Below are 16,048 nucleotides of genomic sequence, written 5' to 3'. Positions count from 1 at the left end.
TAGCTGAAGAATGCAATTGGAAGAATATAGGATATAGCTGCCTAGATTCATATCCACCTGTCTTGAATGACACTGCAAAAAGTTGTACTAGCTTGTTTTAGTGAGGATGCATCTTGGAATTAAACACTCAGTGGATTCATTCATCTTGGTAGCAAAAAGAAATTTTTGCTGCATTTTTTGCCTGCCAAAAGTGGTTAAAATGTCAAAATGCAGCAGGAGTGATTAAATTCTGTAATCTATGTGGAACAGCTTTTTACATTCTTGGTTTAGAGCACATATTCTGTTTTGTGAGTCAGCTGTACACAACTGGGTTATATTGACTTCAGGACTGTGCAGATGTGAAATACAAAACCATAAGAACAAGCTTCTTCAGCCAAATTATTTGCACACACAGCTTGTACTACCCCTTACACTTTTCTTTTGGAATAGAATACTGAGGCCAGTATTGTAAGATCTTCCTCTGTATAGCAATGAAATTGTCACAAGTTTAGAGAAGTTTTTCTCTCTGCAGAGAGAAAGAATAATTATAATTACAAACCACAGAGTGCTGAAGGGTTGTTTCTCCACAAATGTACTAGCAAAAGAGTATCCTAAGCAATCTATTTCTGTTTCACAAATTGGGTCTCCGGAGTGTTTTTAATTTATTGCAAGTCATCTCTGAGAAGATGCAGAACACATTGTGACAGACCATAACAAGCAACCAGGTGACAATGGCTTAACTAACAACCTTTCATCAGTCCCAATGGGATAATGGACATCGTGCAATTTCTAGGTGTGCTCTATAAAAAATTAAAATATATTTTCCTAAGTCACCTTCACTGGAGCTTAAGCCAATCTATTAAGGGGTGGCTATTTCCACTTTTTACCCAAATCCACAGTCAAACATCAATAAGGCTTCCTTTGTCTCCAAGATTCAGGAATGTATATTTCACTTGGTACTGGTTAGAAGCAGTTATGAATAGTTCTGTTTAATATCTTTATGGATGATTGATGATTGCTGGAAGGCAGGAGGGCTCTGCAGAGGGACCTGGACAGACTGGAGAGTTGGGCTGATCCCAAGGGGATGAGGTTCAACACGGCCAAGTGCCGGGTCCTGCACTTTGGCCACAACAACCCCATGGGGAGCTCCAGGCTGGGCACAGAGTGGCAGAAAGGGAGCTGGGAGTCTGGATTGCCAGGAAGCTGAACATGAGCCAGCAGTGTGCCCAGGTAGCCAAGAAGGCCAATGGCATCCTGGGCTGGCTCAGGAGCAGTGTGGCCAGCAGGTCCAGGGAAGGGATTCTGCCCCTGTGCTCAGCCCTGGTGAGGCCACAGCTTGAGTCCTGTGTCCAGTTCTGGGCCCCTCAGGAAGTTCAGGAAGGAGATTGAGGTGCTGGAGTGGATCAAGGATTGGACTTGGTGATCTCTGAGGTCCCTTCCCACCCAGCCAGTTCTGTTCTGTGAATATATCCACTCCCATTGATAAGTGATGTAGTCAATAAGAATTTTGCTAAGCTGTGTGGTCCTATTCCATAACTACTTTAAAAAAATACAGGTATGTGTGCTGGAGCTAAGAGGGAATGAAAAATATAAAACTAACTTAGCACTTACTTGCTAACTGGAGAGAAGCTTCATGATTTGCATGGGTGGTCTGTATACACACTTGAAAAGTGTGATAGCACTTAATATTCTCTAAGATATCAGGATCAATTGCATCTAAAAGGGAGGGGTTTGCTTGTTTACAAAGTTCTGCCCCATTGCTCAGATAAAATAAACAGCAACATTTCTGGGCAGTAATTTCTCTGGCATCTGACAAAGCAAAATTGCATTTTTCAGGCCTTGTACCGAGCTCTTTAAAAGAATGAGGGATATTAAAAATATGAAGCCATTCTGGTTTTATATCTCCCTTAAAAATGAGAACTTCATGTTTAGAGTTAAATATTCTGTACGTCCCCTCCTTTAGTAGCTGACATTTCGATGCAGCCTCTGTTTTAAGTACAACTTAGCACTGCTAGCAGAAGCTGTGCACTGCTTTTTATAAGATGCATCACTTCTGCCATCTAACAATAAATTACAAATCAACTCTGACCTGAAGTTTTTGAAGTGCAAGGGCCATTTTTTTTGTCCACTTCTTCTCTGAGGGAAAGGCTGAGTGGCTTTGCCACTGCTTTGCCCTACAGGCAGATGATGTGTTGATAATAACTATTTGCTCTCAGTTACACTGTCTGCAGGGAATTGAACTTCTGGGGCATAAAGTGTTGCTGAGTCTCAAAGCTACAAAGATGATAGTGTGGGCACTGACTGAAGGCCTTTTTAGCCCTTAAACAGTCCAAGTAGAATAGTACATGAAAGCATACCTAGAAAATAGAGTTGAGAAGTCACGTTCTGAAGTATTAATGGGTTTGTGCTATCTCTAGATGATGATCCACTAAGGGGTAGCACACGTGCTCCATACAGAAGTAATCATGTGGAAAGCAAAAATATTTGTAAAATCTTAATCCTTTAAAATCTGTGTTCTTTCCTAAAGGTACCCACATTTAGTTTCTAAATATAGAGAAGCTTGTTAAAACTCAGTGATGAGTGAAAGAAATGGAGAATGCTTGAGGAGTTTAGAATGAGAAACCCGACTCTCACACTGCAATTGAGACAGGCAACAAAAAGTGTGCTTGGTGTTCCTGAAATCTGGGAAACCTGAATTCTCTTGAATTTCAGGACCCTATTTCAGGTCCAGCTGGTAACTCAGAGCAGAGGTTCAATCAACAGCAGTGTTTCACAGGACAAATGCCAACACATTTATGAGTATGTGGAACACTTTCAGAGCTGCTTTTTGTTGCAGGGTTCTTGTTTCCTGTGCAGAACCCTGATTCTCTTACTGTGTTGCAGTTCAGCTCTGGCATTGTGCTGACAATCTGAACTCCAGGTTCCTACTGTTTGCAGACAGGTTCATGCAGTCAGGGTTCACTGAAATGAGGAATAAATTTAAGAAAGAAATCCTAGATTATGAGAGCTGTGTTTGGAAATACAGACTTCACAGCATTTTCTTGCTAAGTTTATGGTTTCTAAAAGAAATAAAGAGAAACACAGAGACCCACACCTTGGCCAACATTCCTTGATGTAGATGGTCAGCTCCGTGGAGCACTCCAGGTGTCACACAAAGCAGACATGGAGCAGTAAGTGATATAAAAATGAGAACCTAGCTGAGCTGCTTCAGGTTGGGTATTCAGTGTCACAAACATAAGATCTTCCATAACTCAAGGAGGTGCAGTATATGAGGCTCTGTCTAGACACCTTCAGATTCGTGGCTGTCTTTCAACATGGAGCACAGGTTTAGCTTTTCAACAACTCTTTTTCAGTGATCTCATCTCTCAGATCCAAGTTACCTCTCTTTCTTTATCCTGTGGGCACCCTTTCTAAGCTTTAATTTTCAGCATATATGTTATTTGTTAAGAGGCCCTCCTCAGGCCATAAAAACACCTTCACACTGTAGAAAAGCCATTAGCTCCCCAGGGAAAAACTATTCTATCTCTGAGAAACTGCCTCCTCTCATTAGTTCCTCAGCAGCAGGAAGCTGAAAGAAACTGCTGCTGAAATGTAGTCATCTCATCATCAAATGATGCCTCTACATTCACATACTATACTTGTTACTTCCCATTAAGAGTGAATTAAGCCCTGGTCTTTCAAGACATCCTGCACAGATTGAAGCCTTTTTGATACAAGATAGGACCTGAAACCTTCTAATTCTCACCTTTGCTTCACTCCCCTTGCTTATTTTGTGAGGGGGAATGTTCATCTGACTTAAGTCTGCTTATCTGATTTAGAGCTATTATGGGAGGCCACAGGCATAAAAAGAAGCTCTGCTAAAGGCCGGTTCGTTTGGGGATTTTTCCTTTGGTGTGAAAGATCTTAATTTATGATTCTGTTTTGGAGACAGAAAGCAGAGACTTGGACCTGTGATCCTGTGCTAAGAATACTTCAATATTTCTACTTGTAGGAGAGCCCCCACAGCCCCTTATTTGCCATCAGGTGCTGTCTTACTGATTCATGAATTATGACTGATACCTTTCATACAAAGCCAAGAGCTCTCATGAAGAACATAACAAGTTTTATTGGAAATTGGAGGACTTCAGTAATACCTATGAGGTTTATGACCCTAACTCTAGTAACATATGCATCCTTTATTAATGAACAAAACAACAATGGCTTCTATTTTCCTACACTGTGACCTTGATGACTCAAGTCTTAATAAAAAAAACCCCACAGCTGTTCCTAAAATAATTCTCTTCTTTGCAGATGTGGCAGATTGGTGTTATATCAGCTAAGAGGTAATTTTAAGGATTCCCCAGGTTATCACTAAAGAAAACTTATCTTGTGAAACAGTATCAGAAACTTCAATTTCCTACCATATTAAAACATTTTCCAAAAACTTGCAGTTTGGTAATCCTTCCTAAAGAGAAGTTTGAATAAATTAAGTGACCATTACATATATATATATATGTAATCCTGTATATATAGTGCTTTTCATCTTTTCATTCTGGTTCCTAATCACAGTGTTTTGAACATATGAAACACACTGATCCATGGAAAAGCAAATCTTGATGAAGAAAGCAAACTGAACAAACACAGCGAGGTTTCTCTGTGCAATTAACTCCAAGCTATAGTCAGCTACATTTCTAATGTGTTGCTAATATTTCTGCTGAGCACCAAAATGAATTTATTTCTACTGAACAGCAAAAAAATGGATTTATCTCATTTTGAAATAGACATACGAGACACTGTGAAAGCACAGCAAAATCCTTAACCACATCCTTACATTTACACTTGCAAATAAATCTGAAGATAATAAATAATACCTAGAAAAAATAAATACCCAGGAAGTCAGGAAGAGAGCTGGCTTCATCTGGACCCTAAGCAAGCAGCCTTTTTGGCAGGTATGCAGCATTCAAACAGCATCCATTAACTTCAAAGCCTTTTTGAAGTGGACAGACCAGTCACAGCTTCCTCAGGCTACCTTTCAGATTTTACACTTTAAACATTTATTTTTACATATAAGCAGGTCAACCAAGTCACTGAGAGTAAAATCTGTAGATATAATAGTGTCAAAGGTACTATTTTGTTCCCTAGCATTGGTTTTTATTCAGTCTGGACCATGTGTATACTTCAGTCAGAGCACAGATGGTTAGCCAAGCAGATGCTCTATAAATACCTCAAACAAATGTCTGATTTTGTTATGGATTGAGAACCCATGTGCAGTCTATAAGCACTGACAATACCAGGCTCTGATCTCAAGGTGTTCTAAGACTTGTTTCAAGTGTCCCTTGGCTACTATTGACTTCACTGGGAATAGAAAATACTGAATACTTGTCTCATCCTCAGACCCCAGTGCCTGTGCAGTCTAAGAGGCAAAGGATTGGGTTGCTAATTTTACAGATCAGTGCTCTGAAAAGAGTACAAGTTGAAGTGCTTTGTATTCAGATTGCTCATTTCATAACGTTTATTGGGTACTCTAGATTTACATTTCATTTTTGTCAGTGGTGAAGCTGCCAAAAGGCCACGTCTTTAGCTATATGCCAAGAAAAAAACGAGCAGAGAAAAAGGGATCCATCCCATGGTACAGCACACACCAAAAAAGCTTGTTCCTTCCATGTTCACTGAGCCCTGGGTATTCTTTATTCACCTCCAAATTTTAAAAAGCAAATAGATGCAGAAGCCTCTACTAGCATTAGCAATGATCAGCCTTTTTTTTTTTCAAACCATGTTTTAAAGTTATTATAAAAGAACAGATAAGCATTACTGAAGATTAAATGTAAACCAAACTAACTAAATCTCACAGGATCTACTTAGAAATATTCCTTCCTTCCTTCCTTTACAGATTGAATCCTTAAAGGAAAAGAACAAGCTTTTAAGTACAAGTCTGAAAAACTCCACATTTCATAGTCCTGGCAGGGCATACTCGGATGGACCAGTTGAGAGTTCAGGGAGCCAGCAGACAGCAGCTGGATGGCAAATGATTGGGATGGTTTGTTTGGTTTTGTTTTGTAGTTTTGTTTTGGTTCTTTGGGGTTTTTTTCTGTTTTTTTGATGGTGAACTATTTTTACTGACAGAGAGCCAACCCAATGTAAACTGGGCTTTTGTATCCATCTTGCATTTTTTCCACCTAACCCTGATTTGAATACAATTTCCAGGTGGAGCTTTTTTTACACTTTTTTTAGTAGGATGGCTACTTGGTAAGGGAACCTTGTAGAAAGGTCCATGGTGAGCTCAGACTGTATGAAAAGCATAGATTTTTAGAAGGCATAAAAAGAAGCCATAGATCAAAAACTAGGGACCAGATGAGGAAGAATGACTGAATCTTGGAATGATGAAGGAACAGACCCTAAATTGAAGGAGGGCTGAGGGCTTGCTTCTGTTTAAGCACACAGACTTAAAAAGAAGCAATCTAAGATCAGAAATATTGTAAGAAAGATGCTCCACAAAAAAAAAAATCTTTATTCACTTAGCATATGTAGGTGTGCTGTATAACAGTGATTGTCCTTGTGCTGTGGAAAGGAGAACAAACAGGAAACTTGTTTTTTTTTCTCTCAAAAATGTTTAAAATTGTGTATGTACTGAGCAACTTGTGTTATTACTGCACTTTTAATGGCAATACCTATTCTTAATATAGATTGTGTTGTTAGTGCAGCTCAGCGCAGTGTTCAAAGTGGGTGATGTTATCTGATCTTCTTTTAAAGTTAATGGAAAAAAACAGTGTGACACAGCTGGAGTCTGGTGAAATGAGGTCCAAATTAAATACATGACAAACATGCAAGCATCTCCCACAGATTTCAACTTTCTCAACCTTTTTCAAGATGAAGTCAAAGATGTTGCAAATTAAGCTGCTTTTATGCTATGAACCAATGGTAATTTTTAAGTCTCTTTTAAATGTTTCTTGTATCTCACAAACAACTCCTGCTCTTTGACTACTCCTCTTTTTGCTGTGGTGACATTGGTGGTCAACTCTCAGGCATGTGGTGACAACTCTCAGGTGACATTTCAGGAGAACCAGTGGAATGACACGGGAAGAAACTGGTGATTTCATGTGGACAATTTTAACCTTTGCTTGACTGGTTTATTAAGTATTTCTGGGGATCTTTTTTATACTCTATAGCTCAGTTCCCAGCCAAGCTTCTTGCCATCAACCTATGCAATGCATTTCTGATTCTAAGCATTAGAGGAAGAAGAGTCAATAGTGACAAAACAGGCCTCAAAGTGCAGTACATGCCATCAAGTATTTAATTATCTGACAAGTCTTAAAAATTACCTTTAAAGACCTCCAATCTACTCTAGAAAAGCTTCTCATTAGTTAAATTCAAGACAGATACTAAGGACTTCTGAAAGTAAGAAAAATGTGACAGAGATGTAAATGAAAGACAGTTCGTAAATGAAATGTCACTATTTTATTTGACTAGAAAAGACATGTATCTAATCAGAACTTGCTAGATGTTCCTCTGTTTTCTCTTTTAGTTTGATTACAAATCAAACAGTGGAGAAATGCAATTGAAATGTGGTAGGTGCTCAGGATTAGGTGCATGCTAGGAAGGTGAACATTGCTTTCATGTTTTGAGGGGTGTGTTTCTAATGTTTGGCAGGCATTCTTTGTAGCAGCTCTACTCAGAAATAATAAATCTGCCTTTGGAGATCAGAGATTAGCAAAGGCATTACTTGTCCCCAGAATTTAACAGAGAAGCTTGGGAATTTCCTATTGTCCTACAATCACTTTCAGCTACTTAAAAAGTGGTAAGGACAAAGCTGTTAGTGAAAATGGACTGGTGACTGTTTCCGTTCCATAACGTACAGTATTGGTTTCCATAATCCTAGAAATACAGCTGTACTTTCAGGAGTATCAAAGCTTTGGTAACTATACTAATGTTTACATTACATCATTCTAATAATGGTACAATTCATGTGTGTAACTTGCTTTTATGGCATATATTATGCTTAGGATTGAATTTATTGTCAGGTACAACATGAGCATTTACCTAAAGCTTCTAAATAGCAGTACTGTTGCTTCTGTACTTTATATATTTGAGAAACAATTATTTTTTTTAGTTGATGGGATGGCCTTATTCCCGAATTTGTGTGAGGATGATAAGGTTTTCATTGCAATATCACAGCATGGAAACAAACCTCTTCCTTGTAAAAATAAATGAGCTGTTAATTTTTATTAGATAGCTACATTGGTAATACACATTTTTTCGCTGAGGAAGAAGGCATTGCCTTAAATCATAGAAGAGGAATAAGCTATAAGCACGTTGTTGAAAGTTGTTACCCTGATGATTGGTTCTTTTTTCAAATTGAAATAGCATAGGCAGTTATAAAGGAATTTTGGGAGAAAAGTTCTGGAAACTAATAGATGCCTTTTCTTTCTTCCTTTAATATTCTGAAGAGCCTTTGTGTTGAATGGTGGAATCATGGAACTGGCTGGGTTGGAAGGGACCTCAGAGATCACCAAGTCCAACCCTTGATCCACTCCCCCCATGGTTCCCAGCCCATGGCACTCAGTGCCACATCCAGGCTCTTTGGAAAGATCTCCAGACACGGAGAATCCACTCCTTCCGTGGGCAGCCCATTCCAATGCCTGATCACCCTCTCCAGAAAGAAATTCTTTCTCATCTCCAACCTAAACCTCCCCTGGCACAACTTGAGACCCTGCCCTCTTGTCTTGCTAAGAGTTGCCTGGGAAAAGAGACCGACCCCCCCCTGGCTCCAACCTCCTTTCAGGGAGTTGGAGAGAGTGATGAGGTCTCCCCTGAGCCTCCTCTTCTCCAGCCTCAACACCCCCAGCTCCCTCAGCCTCACCTCACAGCACTTGTGCTGGATCCCTTCACAGCCTCCTTGCTCTTCTCTGGACCTGCTCCAGCACCTCAAGCTCCTTCCTGAACTTCCTGAGGGGCCCAGAACTGGACACAGGACTCAAACTGTGGCCTCCCCAGGGCTGAGCACAGGGGCAGAATCCCTTCCCTGGACCTGCTGGCCACGCTGCTCCTGAGCCAGCCCAGGATGCCATTGGCCTTCTTGGCCACCTGGGCACACTGCTGCCTCCTGTTCAGCTTCCTGGCAATCCAGACTCCCAGCTCCCTTTCTGCCTGGCTGCTCTGAGCCACTCTTTGCCCAGCCTGGAGCTCCCCATGGGGCTGTTGTGGCACTGTGCCTGGTATATGGAATTCTGCTGATCATGCACTCTCCCAAGGATTACATAAGGACCAGCGAGGTTTTTATTTGCTGAAAGAAAAAAGTCCAGTCCCATGGGATGCTCCCAGGAACCAGATTCCTGGCTGAAGGGAAGCTGCAGTACCCTGTGCTGCCGCTGTGAGGAAATGAATTTCAGTGCTACAAATGGAGACAAAATGCTACAAATCTAAGCAGTTACATGGTTGCCACTAAGTAAGGATTCTAGACAATATCCCAGCCCATGGTTGGTTGCTTACCTTTGGGAAACAGCAATTTAGTTGAAGTTATTACCTATGTCTCGGTATCCTAACTCTGTGAATCTTTCTGTTTAAGAAGTTTTAACTGTAACAGAAGGCTATCTTAATTCAGTAAATTCCAGTTTTTCAGCAACTTGTATAACAACATTTTTCTAGAAATTATAAAAATCCTTTTAATATTTGGGGGCTGGTTATTGCAAGTGCATGGAGCAAGCTCAACATAGAGCCCAGAGGATAGGGCTGGGTGTTAGAAGTGATGGCTTAGGGTTATACAGGATTTATTTGTTGACCAGTTTTGAATTTCCCTATCTTGGAAATGTGCACTGCAGCATCAGGTTCTGTGTTAGAATTTTTAAAAAGACCTTTTTCTTTCTTTTACAAATAAAGCAAGATTTAAAAAGAAAATTTTCTTAAAGAGCAGTCAAGAATAATTACATATATAATAAATTGGGATGCCTCAACTAAGAGAAAACACTGCTTTGATTAAAACCACTGACTACCTTGTATGTGTCATGGGCATTGGCAGCAGTCAGATATTTCATAATAATCAGGCAAGCCTTGAAGCAAAGAAAATTAATGAGGGAAACTAAAGAGATTAAATAAATAATCTAAGGTTGACAAGACTAAAAAAAGGTTCCAAATTTATACTGGGCACCAAACAAATCCTACCAATCATAGTATGAATCTGCAGATACTAAATTTATACTTTTTCTGAAAAGAAAAACAAATATCTAGTATAATTCTCCCCCCTGTTTTCAGTGAAGCAGGAGGAAGCGGAGGTGTACTGTAAGTGCAGCATCGAGCACTGTCTAATCCACAGATAAGAAAGAGTTGGTCAAAAAATTGGGAAACAACCCCCACAAGTTTCTGACACTGAGCTCCTGATATGTGTGAAGAGTTTCAAAATGTAGTGTACCCACCAGTGCTGGGCAGGCTTTCCTCTCTTGCTCCTCCAGAGAGCACCGCCAGCACCACAGCAGCCTGCACAGGATGCAGGGAGACTGCTGCTGCATTTTATCCACTGACTTGGTAATTAAAACAATTGCTTTGATGTAGAAGTTTAATTTATTTTGCTTCCTCTGAGAGGAAACTAAAACTGCCTTTTCCACTTCTGGGTGAATCCTCAAAACTGCTTTGCTATTAGTGCTTGTGCTCCTGGTTTTTCATGTTGAAGCTGTTTCCCATTGGTAAATAACTGGATGCTGTGTCTGAGAGGCAGCTGCAGCATTCCAGCTGAGCTGTGAAGGAATGACACATGGAGCATTCCCTGCAGGAACCACTGCCAGGATCCCTGTGATCCCAGCTTGGTATCCTCACCAGAGTGAGCTCTCTGTCTCTCCTATCATCCTGTTCCTCAGCACCTCTGGGACACAAGGCACTCTGCTGTCTCAGTACACAACTTCCCAGCTGGACTTCTGGCTGTTCAGGTGCCAGTTGAGGCTTAGAATATAGTTCTTTAGAGGGTGCTCTAATTTACTTGGGTCATAGACCCAGGTTACTAGGGAATGGCAGCTTCATGAAGGAGTGACCTGAAGGAGGTTTTAGTGCCAGGGTTATCTCCAGTGCAGCTGAAAGCTCCCAGCAGCAAACTATGCCTCCATCCCTCTACTCAGAGTGTAGCCTAACAAGCTGCATGTAGCAAAAAAGGGTGAAGTAATTAATGTGAGGCTGAGGAAGGAGATGGCAAAATCCTGCTACAGTAATTAGTGTGCTTACAATGATTACTGGAAGGAGATCATAGCTTAAAGCACATGCAAAATGAACAATTCAGCAATGAATTAGGGACATATCCGCCTGTCACTGATACTTGTTATGGTTTCTCAAATTAATCCTAGGGAAAGGACGTTTGAAGGAGAGGAGGGCTGAATGATGAAGAAGGAGGATTGGTACTTACAAGCTGTGGCTGACATTGTTACAGGGACTACAGGCAGAAAGGGGTGAAGTGATGTATGGGAGTAGAGAGGGAGCTGAAATCAGAGATTACTGGATGTTTTGGGGAAATTCACTTGGGATGCTATGGTAGCCTGGATGAAAGAATCCAAAAGAGATGAGATTGGTAAAATAAAGGAAGAAGTGGAGATGCAAGTCTGGAAATAAGCAACAAGTTTTGTTACTGTAGTGTATCCTGGGTTAGTAAAACAAAGCATGGAAATTATATAGTTCATTTCTTTACTACTTCTGCAAGTCTCCCTCCCCCTGCCACACCAGGTCACACTCCTTAAGCAATGAGGTGCCTCACCCATAGATTTATGACTTTGACAACTGAAGAGACAAATGCATGCAGCTGTATTGATAATGAATGTTCTGATACTACACTCTCTTGTTTGGGGGATTGCTTCACTTCTTCTCTTTTATTTAAATAAGATTTGTAATAGACTTGTTTCTCTCTTACAGAGGTGAAAAAATATAGAGGACAGGTGGTCAGTCTCACCAAACATCACCTGTCACCCTAACTGACATTTCACTTGACACTGACAATTCCTCAAAATATGTTCTTAGTACACCTGATGGTGTACATGCTGTTCTGTGGGGGGGTTTGCCCTTTTGGAAAAAAAAGGAAAGAAAAAAAGAAAAAAAAATAATTAGTTATCTACAGCTTAGTCCTTGGCTGTTAAACTGCATTATTTGGGGCTTTGCCAGAAATTTTGTCTCCTGAAAGGATCAAAGTCTTATTTTACTCATTCCTGAAAACATTTTAGCACAAAGCCATTTTTTCTTAGGTTTGAATATCTTAATTTACTTCTTTGAGTCTATGGTCAGCCCTGGAGTATGAATTAAATATAAAAAATGGTGGTTTCCAACAGGACCCTCTAAAACCAGTAAGGCTTTTCAGAGCCATTTTCTACGCTCTGTGTGCCTCAGTTTTCTGCCATGCCAGGTATTCCTGAGATGTAGCAAAAATATTTCGTATTGGTAATACCAAACTTTTTGCATTACATGGAGAGTAAGTTTCTCAGAAACAGCCAGACATCCTTTGGACTTGTGTTGTCAGTGTTTAAAATATAAAACCTGTTATTTCTCATCTCTGTTGGGTGGGTGTGTATTTTAATACTTCTGAATTGCTGTTTAGTCTAATGTTGCATCAGTGCTGCTTCTAATTTTGCAGAACATTTATTCCCCCTCATTGTGTTTCCAGTATTCACACAAAAGGTGTGTTGAAAGCATGTGCCAGTCCAAAGAAGTCTGAAGACTCTTGTTGGCTAAGACTACTTTCAAATATACAATGCTGGCCAAATATTGCATGTGTGTATAGGTTTAGTTTCAAAGCTTGAGCAGAAAAATTGCAGCTTTGCCTAGAGGGGTGGTTATATCTCATTCAGCAGCTGTTCAGCCACATCCCAGATAGCCACTGGCTTACACAGGGGACAGAAGCACTGAAGTTTCTGGCTCATATGTAAAGTCAAGTATTTTTCTTCCTGGCTCTCACTTAGAGGCAAAGTGGAAGATGATATGTTTAAGGTCTTAATGTTTGGTTTCCCCATCATTAAAAAAAAAAAAAAAAAAAAATATTGTTATAGACCACAGTTCCAGCTGTGACATGCACAAAAATATCTGTTAGTAGCTTGCAGAAAAAGTGACAGCTACCAGTTATGCAGTTCTCTACAGCTGCTCATCTGCTCCCCAGGGTAAATGTTCACTGCAAAAAGCTACTGCCAGAAACATTAATTTATCTGTGGGTGCCCAACAGCCATGAGCCTGCTCTGCTTCACCGTGGCTGCAGGCATCCAGAACTAGGGCTTCTGGTTTTACCTTCACATATGGAAGCCAAAGTAGGGAAATATATTGAGCAGGAATTCATGTGCACCCTGAGTTGATGCTGTGTGATGGGAGAGCCAGCAAGGCAGGCAGAGCTGTGGAAGCTGGCTGTAGTTAAATGAGGTCAGGTGTGAATAGCCACAGAAACAGGCACAGTGATTCTGTAGGGAAGATGCAGAGTACTGTTCTATTTATGGTTGTTGGACAGTGAAACTTTGGTAGGGCCTGTAAAGCTAACTGCTAAATGCAGACATCCACTGGTTGTCTTTCTTGACAGCTGCTGTAACTGGTTCCCAGTTAAAGTTGGTCAAATATTGCCTGATGGGCATCTTAAGCTGAAAGTGTACCCGGGCAAGTTATCTGTTCCATAGCTTCCCAGGTGTGCTTTTTTCCTAGGTTTTCCTGGTGAAGACAGGAAAAGTCTTAATGTTCTGGTGCCCTTCTTTCCTGGAGACAGATACTGACAGAAAGTATGAAGGTTACCTACTTGTTCAGCAAAGAAAGGGTTGTCTTGATTAAGAGATAACAAGCAGCTGTCAACAAACCAGCTGCAGGAGATAAAAAGGATAATTGCAGTCCTCGGTGTAAGGAAGCCTATAACCTGCTTATGCTACAGAAAGAAAAATCTCTTATTCTTCTAGAAGAAGGCAGAGGTATGTTACTCCCCAAAACCCAAATAAGCCTTGCTACAGAAATAGATGTTTTCTGGGTGGTTGGCCTGGTTGGGGTGAAGAGATGGTAAAGCTCTGGAGTGCAGTAGGATGGGTTCCCTCAGTTTTGTATGGTCAGGAGCAAATGTGTGGAGTTAGAAGGTGGCTGTATGCCTTTGAGGTAAATGTGGAACAGTGAAGGCAAGACCATAAGAAAAGCAGCCAGTTTGTCTAATTCTTGATATCCTCAAAGCTTTCCCTTTGCAAAATCTGTTTTATCCTGACCCAGGCTAATGATACACTTTTATTTTTTTCTGTAGAGTATGAAATAGAAGATGTCAGATCAGAAAACCTACAAGTCTCTCTGTCCATAAGCTCAGTCTGTCTCACTTCATATTGTTGCTTTCCATAAAATATTGAAGGTTGTACAATCACCTTGGTATTCTATGTGTAAAAGTTTAACAAAAAATCACTAGATGAGGTTAACATGCACAAGCTAACTCCTGCTTGTTTCCCCCTGAAATGCCAGGGAAAAAATCAGGAAATGTTATTTCAAGATGAGGCGATTCAGATCAAAATACAAAATCATTATTAAGCTTTGTCCAGTGAATGCTTCTTGATATGAAGCACTATGCAGTCAGCTCTCTTTAAAGCATTTTGTTTCCTTCAAGTAAACAAAAAAAATTTCTCCTGCAAGTAATTATCCCTCCCTCCACCACCGAGTTTCTCTTTAGTATACAGGTAGCTACACATCCTTTCAAGTCTGTGCTTTCTCCAAACTTTATCATGTTTTACCACTCACCTCTCATTAGGACACTGCACTGGTAGCCACCAATCTAAAACTAACTGCAATAATTTGCAACATATGCTTTTTTTATCTTTGATAGTCTGTGTAGTACTTAAATGATGCAATTTCTCTGCTTGCTGTCATAAAAATGCAATTTACTTGTGACTGTTGAAAATTATGCTCGACCACATCTCGCATCTCCAGGAGGTTACTCCTATTTGTGCATCAATTTCTGTCTTGAAGGAAGTTTTGCCCTCATCTGTTGTTCATAAGTGCTATAAATGCATGTTGGATAGAGCTGGGCTAATGAAAGTACAATGGGTTTTAGTTTTTTCTTTCCTTGTGAAAGAATCTGATTTACCAGGTAGAACACAGATGACGAAGTGGTTCAAGCACAGTGTCCTAAAGGTATTTTATTACAGCACTAATTAACTTACAGGCTCTCCGCTGTTAAAACAAGCTCTTAGAGGAAAATTGGATTGAAAAAGCTATTTTAAAAAAATATTATTATTGTGCGTGTGTAAGAAACCCCCCTTAATTTCTGCTTCTCGGTCAGGAATTAAGCCGCGGTGGTCGGTCACCCACTAGCAGGTAGCAGCACATCCCCAGCCCCTCCGGAGAAGAATGCGAATTCGCGGTGCCGGTTTCGGTTGCTCCCTGCGCTCCCGAGCCCTGGCCCGCTTCATCCCGCCGGCACCGAACCCGCGGGGCCGCCCGCGTCCGCCCGGCCGGCCGTGCTCCCCCTCGGGCACGGCAGAAGCCAAGCGCGGCCCCGCCGCGATGTCCCCGCGCCTCCGGGAGGACCCTCAGGCCGGGAGGACCCTTCCCCTGCGGGATCGCGGCTCCCGTGCCGGGGTAAGCGCAGGCGAGAGTCGTCCGTACCGGCAGCCCGGCGCGGCACCTGACGGGGAAGGGGGTGTCGGCGGGCGTCCGGAGCCGTTACTCACCGGGTCAGCAGAGGGGACCGGCGGGCGCCCAGCACGGCTCCTCGGCGGGCAGGGACCGGCGGCTCCCGGAGCCGTTACTCGCCTCAGGCGCCTCGCGACGCGGCGCAGCCCTACGCGCGCAGGCGGCGGCGCGCGGAGAGGGGCGGGGGCGCGAGTCCTACCTGGCGGCGGCGGGCGGGGGGCGGCCGGACATGGCTGGCCCGGCGGCGGCGGCGGGACGCTCAGCTCCGCTCCGGCGGTGTCGGGGCAGCGGGAGCGCGGCCCCAACGCGCTGCGGCGCGGCGCCTCCCGGCCCTGCCCTCTGCCTCACTCCTCCCCTCCCCGCCCCGGCATCCTCCTCCGTCCTCCCCTCACGCCTCCCTCACGACCGGGCCCCGCGGTGGCGGCGATCCCCCCCGTTTCCCCCCCTTGCTGTGCCCGTGGCGGTGTGGGCTGCACGGGCGAGCGGCGGTCAGACACGGCAG

At 42.3% G+C, this 16,048-nt stretch overlaps 1 protein-coding gene across 1 annotated transcript in view; it reads right to left on the bottom strand.

The window, feature by feature from the left end:
• The window catches only part of SPHKAP (SPHK1 interactor, AKAP domain containing), a 63,395-nt gene extending 47,618 nt beyond the window's left edge, over positions 1-15,777 (bottom strand). Inside the window, exon 1 of the mRNA XM_030456209.1 lies at positions 15,746-15,777. Within this exon, the coding sequence (XP_030312069.1) occupies positions 15,746-15,777 (32 nt within the window). The remainder of the gene's footprint in view (positions 1-15,745) is intronic.
• Positions 15,778-16,048: the final 271 nt, after the last annotated feature.

Source organism: Calypte anna, chromosome 9, assembly GCF_003957555.1.
Source record: "Calypte anna isolate BGI_N300 chromosome 9, bCalAnn1_v1.p, whole genome shotgun sequence".
Classification (NCBI taxonomy): Eukaryota; Metazoa; Chordata; class Aves; order Apodiformes; family Trochilidae; genus Calypte; species Calypte anna.
This window is presented reverse-complemented; position numbering and strand designations above follow the sequence as displayed.